Below are 5,913 nucleotides of genomic sequence, written 5' to 3'. Positions count from 1 at the left end.
ATCTATTTAATTATATATGTATTGGAAATACAAAAAAATCTTAAGTAATCACAACACCCAACTGAATTCTCTTAGCTTTCATTTATGTTCCTAATGTTTTTAGGCTACTGCTTATTATTTCTGATATGATGGGTGGTATTTATAACAAGCAAGCTGTCATAGATCCCAAATTTCTTTTAGTTGCAGTTTAATATTTAAATAAAACTTAAAGTGAATGCAATTTAAACAATTTAAGGTCATATACACATTTAGTAATCTATCACATTACAGAAAATTGTTATTTCACCCCTTACCTTTCTCTGAAGTATTTTTCTTAAAAATAGTCTGTGTTCTAAGTCACTAGGTACTAGAGTAAGCAATGTGCTCTACATCAGCAAAATGTGAATTGAGATAAAGTTATTTTTATAAAGCTCCTCTATCACCTGGTTATTTCTCCCCCCACAAACTAAAAAAAAAAAAATATATAGGAATTTTTAAGGAAATGTTTATTGAGAACAAAGGCACAATGACCAGAGGCCATTAACCTTCAAATGCCTAATTTTGATTGTGCTGATCTTATATTGCCACTGCCTTTTTTATCTTTCACTTTATCTATTGTCTGTGCTTTAGTATTCTTTAAGGTCAATCCTTGCGTTTTACCTGTGGCATTTGGCCTTAATCCTCCCAGTGTAGCTTTAAAGCAGTCTCCTCTTCCTCTAAAACACACACACTTTTAGATGTCTTACCTTGCTCATGTCCTGGCTTAAATTACCTGACCATAATATCAAGAACATTTTCCATGATAAGCAGGAGAAATCTTCCCCTCCACATTTTTAAGACCAAAAAATACATCCCGAGTCCTAAGCTTCACAGCCTCCTTAGCATCCTGCCGCCTGTCATCCCTTCAGAGCAAGTTGTCACACGGGTTTCTCCAGCAGCACAGGACAGCTGTCCAGTTCTTTTATTCATGGCATAACAGTCTGAAGGCACTACAGTTGTCTGCTCGATGGCTCAGAGTCACTGTTATCCTGACAAGGATGACCTGCTGTTACTCATGTATTCAATAGCATTCCATCAAGCATTACCACCTTCTGTGCTGCAGCAAAAATCAACTCAGCCTTCCTTGTTGTCCTTCTCTCTTTGAATGGAGGTGAGCCCTCTTCTGTGGGAATGTTCTGTGAGAGCTCCTGAGGGACATGCAGCCTCACTGCCTAGCCAGGGTGAGTGTCTATAATTCTTGGAGCTCCTAAGAGGTCATTGTGGACTCTGGGTGAGTCTTATAGGCTTGAATCTTATAAATTTATAAACTGAATATTTCTATTCTATCTCTTCTATCCTACATGATGTCCAAATGAAGCTATTCTTGAGAAAACTCAGGCAGTGTTAGCAAAGATATATCCATCCACACACTCACTGCCTTCCACAATATAATCTGGAATATACTTCTCTGCTGGAAAGAATATTCAGGGAGACATACGTGCCAAAATTTATTCACTGACAGTGAATATGAATGATATCAATGTCTGGTACTGAGAGCTGCCAGGCAGGCTTCTACAGGGGCTTCTGAAAAATAATTCTGCTTTGTCCTATATGAACAAGTTCTCCCTAACTTTTCAAGGAAGGATATGCCTCTTAGGATTAGTGCACTTATCTATGGTCTGTCTTGCAGGCACTCTGAGCAGTCAAATAAACCAACGTCAGTTGCTTCAAACTGCTAGACCATGACTGGAAGATCTAGACAGCTGTCCTGATACCAGTATTTCAACAGTGTTCCTCTGCGTATCCAAATCTTACAAGAAATGTCAGGCTTTATGTCCTAGATATCTGGGTTCATCTCTGGAAAGTTACTGACTTTTCTGGTTGGAGACATTTTTCTCATTTCTTCTCTTCTTCAAAGCATCTCTTCCATGTTAAGGACAGAGCTCAGGCTATGCAGTTGGCCTTAGAAAGAGATTAGCTGTTGCTGTCCTATTTACAAAAAAATCACACACTGAGCATCAGTGTATGAAAGAGAAATTTCTACCTATAAAAGGAAACTAATTTTCTTAGGGTCTTTGCCAAAAGTGACCTCCCCTTGGAGTGTCCCAAAAAATTTCCATTTCTGAACAGATAGGTGGGGTCCCATCCCCACTTTTCTTAAACTTTATAGACTTACTGATGTACCTGGGAGAAGTTCTGTGTCCAGATGATCTGCCTGTAAGAGGATTTTTCTGCTAGGTATGTTTTCTTGGGTACTATACATGGAGAATGAATGAAAGAAGGAAGAATGGATGCTTGTTTGCAGGTTTTCCCGTTAATTTATCTCTTTAGACAGTACATCTCCAACAATTCTGCCTATACCTCTCCCTTTGGTAGTCTAATTGGATATGTAGATTAATAAAATGAGAGGAGCTGAAACAACAGCCTGATTTAATTCAATTCCCATTTCTATGGAAGCCATGAGGAATTCTGATAGAAGTACCAGCAGGAGTAATGCTAGTACTGCAGTGCTTTCTGTGGACTTTGATCCTGTTGATACCTGTGTTCAGGAATAGGCATATTGGGCCTGTGCATGAAGTTATCACTTGTGTGAATGCTTCCAGACAGACTATCAGATTCTGATCCTACAAATATTCATGCCTGAACTTCACTTTAAACACAACTGTGTTCATACTGAACATGCTTTCTGTACTTAAAGCCCCCAGTGAAGAAGTCCATCCCCTACATAGTGCTTTGAATAAAGGCATGTATTTTTTTCCCTGGCTCATACTGCAATGTGCAGGGTACTCAGACAAAGTTAATCTCCCTAAGGGGAAATAAAAGCCAAGTTACTTTCTCATGCTTTGAACTCATTTATTTGTGTGTTGCTGCATATTTAATTTTGGAAGAAATTATAATTTATTAACCATGCAAAGCCTGACAGAGTAATTTTGCTGTTCTTGAGAGAGTATCTTAGGGTAATGATATTTCTAATAAATGGTTTATATATTTTTCATAATTTTAATGTTAAGAAAATTTTGAACAAAGAGATTGAAATTACCAATACGGGTAGATAATAATATCATATTCAAGAAAATGTGCCTGCTCAACTATGTAAAAGGATACATGCTGCCTTTAGCAAACCATTTCTGAGGCTTTTTAATTAAAGCTGTAAACTGGTAATGATGCCTGTAAATTGATGAAATAACCAATTTCATCTACAGATAGGAATTTTTTTTGTGATTTTGACTGAACAAAGTATCTTCAAACGAGCATGTCACCTTCTTTGTGGCGTTTTTACTCTTCAAGTCTTCCAGAGCTATTCGCATTCTTAGTACCAAGTAGAAATATTTTCTTTGTGAATATGACATAAATGCCTTTCTACCATTGCTTCCTTCTACAGAAGTAAACATAGTGCTTATTCCATTCCCTCTATATTAAATACATAAATAACTCTAATTAGAGATGGAAAAAGCAGATTTATTCCTATTCTCACTGGTTTACATGAAATTAGGTGCCATAGGAGTGGGTCTTTAGGCTTTATAATCTTCTGAATGTTCTTGTTGAGTGCCATTTTGTTCTTATTGCCTACTGCTCACAAATGGCTTTCTCAATTTAATCCTGCCTAGTTTTTGAGAAACACTATAAAGGTATGAAGAGACTAACAATGAAAAGGAAATTAGTAGCTGGAGGCAATTGCATAAAGAAAATATTATTCTGTTATGACTACAAACAGTAGCATCAAATGTGAAAATAGACTTTCAAATTAATTAGCATTTAAGGGAAATGGGTTTGGGATAGTTATCACATTGCTTTTAAGCAGCTGTGTTACCAGGTACATCTCTGCTTTCTATTCCTCGCTAGAGAAAATAAGAAATAAGTAAACATTTCTAGTTTTAAATCTGTTCTATGTTCCTACTTCTTGACAAATAAGGGCTCAGGAAAACAAAATAAAATAAAGCAAAGCAATGCAAAACAATAGTATTTTCCTGTTTCACACAGGTCCAGTGAAAGGTACCTATTCTTCACAAGGCAAAGTGCTATTTATTGATCCTATATATGCATGGGAATAAGCATACTCTTCTCCCTCTCCCTTGCTGTTACTCTGCCAAAATCCTTTGGGACACCTCTTTGTGAGGCTATGTCCAGCCCACTGCAGCTACAAATGGATGTAAAGAGACCAGATCTGGCACACTCTTCATCACCATCCATCACCTCAAGCCCTATTTCACATATTTTGTCTCTTTTTCCCTCTAAGCCTGTATAGTGCTTCCAAAGTGGCTGATATAAGTAATCAGGGTCACAGAAGATGTGCATCAACTTCTTGGGACTCCAAGGTTTTCAAATAATCTGAACACCAGGAGTATTAAGCCTTTTATTATATCCCATTTTCCCTTGAGCATTCCAACCTGGTAAAAAAAGAAATAAACAAATCATTCTTTATTGTCTTCTTCCTGCAAGAATGGTAATAGCTGCAAAGAGAAAAAAACCAAAACTTGAGGACGTGCACTGCTGCTGTGATAAATGAGTAATCTTTGCACATTTGCATCTACTTTCTTTAATATTTTTCACATACAGATACTTCATGGATTGGAAGAATGATGTGGACAGCTACTTTACTATAGATGCCACTGAAGGAACCATTGCTACTAATGAATTACTGGACAGAGAAAGCACAGCACAATACAATTTCTCTATAATTGCAAGTAAAGTTAGTAAGTATGACACAAACTGAATTAATATGCTAATATGGTATTTTTCTCAGAATATAATGCTCAGGTATAAATATAATGTGAAGACTACTTGAATTGCCAAGTGTTTATTTAAGAAGGTTCAATGAATATCATTTTCCCAGATTCATGAGGATAATTGTGAAGTTCAATCAGCCCTGTTTAGTAAGGTTTTGCTAGCAGATCTCATGTAACCACAGCTCCCTTAGAAGCTGAAAAATATTTTGTCATCATGGAGCTGTATGGGTACCTTCCAGTTCTGATGTTTGATTTTCTAAGTCACTTCATATGAAATTGTTAGTCAAATAACAGATCTGTCAATGTGTTTTTTGAAGGCAGAAAAATTTAAAGAGTCATTTTATACTCAGATAAAAAGTACACTAAAATTAAGTCAAGATTTAATGCCCTAAGCAATCATGGTGCTGCATCTCTGCTCTTATCTCTTCTGTCTACCCAAAATTTTATGCCTAACCCCTTCTTTTCTTTTCCTATGTGATTTGTGGTTGGATAATTTAATTTCTTGTCTTTGTGTCTTCTGCATAGCCTTTTTTTTAATAAGTCCCTTCTTCCACTCTATTATGTGCCTGCAACTTTCTTCATTGCCACCTATGTGTGTAGCATTTCTCATCCATTTTCTTGTCAAACTGTAGTTCTCATGGGTGTATATCACACTTTGAATACAAATCTTTTGGTCACTTAGCAGTTGTGCAAAAGCCACAGAATTCTTTCTGTTGACACCGATAGGCTGTAGAAGAGGGTCATGCTGTATTTCTTTCTATGTTGTTTATGTGCCAGAAAAGGCAAGTTTCTGTAGCAAATAGCATGTTTTCCTCAATGTGTTGTTTGGCTGAGTCTTCAGAAGTTAATACGTGCTACTAACAGGAAGAGGGAGATTTGGGAAGCAGAGATGGTATTTCAGATAAAAAAATCCCTAATTCTCAGTTGTAGTTATCTCAAAAAGAATGATGGGCTCGCTCCTGGGAACCTGAAAATATAAAGAGAACACCAGTCAAATGAACGATTGAATTTTATCCCTAGATTGGAAAAGACATTAATAGAGAAGCCTAAGCTGTCAGAAGTGGTTGAGTCCATGGGGATATATGCGCAGGTGTATACTCACAGAAAAACCAGCAGAACTGTAATTTGTTTCCAGAGAAACTGAAAGGCAGGCAGATGCAGAAAGAAGGTCTCATCATGGTCTATATAGTAAAGCTTAACTATTTAGGCTTAGTAGTGGGCAAAGGAC

At 36.8% G+C, this 5,913-nt stretch overlaps 1 protein-coding gene across 1 annotated transcript in view; it reads left to right on the top strand.

Annotated features, from left to right (window-relative positions):
* CDH12 (cadherin 12) overlaps positions 1-5,913 on the top strand; it is a 417,439-nt gene that overhangs the window by 395,758 nt on the left and 15,768 nt on the right. The window contains exon 9 of the mRNA XM_005422574.3: positions 4,516-4,652. Within this exon, the coding sequence (XP_005422631.1) occupies positions 4,516-4,652 (137 nt within the window). The remainder of the gene's footprint in view (positions 1-4,515; positions 4,653-5,913) is intronic.

This window comes from Geospiza fortis, unplaced genomic scaffold (assembly GCF_000277835.1).
Source record: "Geospiza fortis unplaced genomic scaffold, GeoFor_1.0 scaffold281, whole genome shotgun sequence".
Taxonomy (NCBI): domain Eukaryota; kingdom Metazoa; phylum Chordata; class Aves; order Passeriformes; family Thraupidae; genus Geospiza; species Geospiza fortis.
The sequence above is the reverse complement of the archived record's forward strand: the minus strand, read 5'-3'. Positions and strand labels throughout refer to the sequence as shown.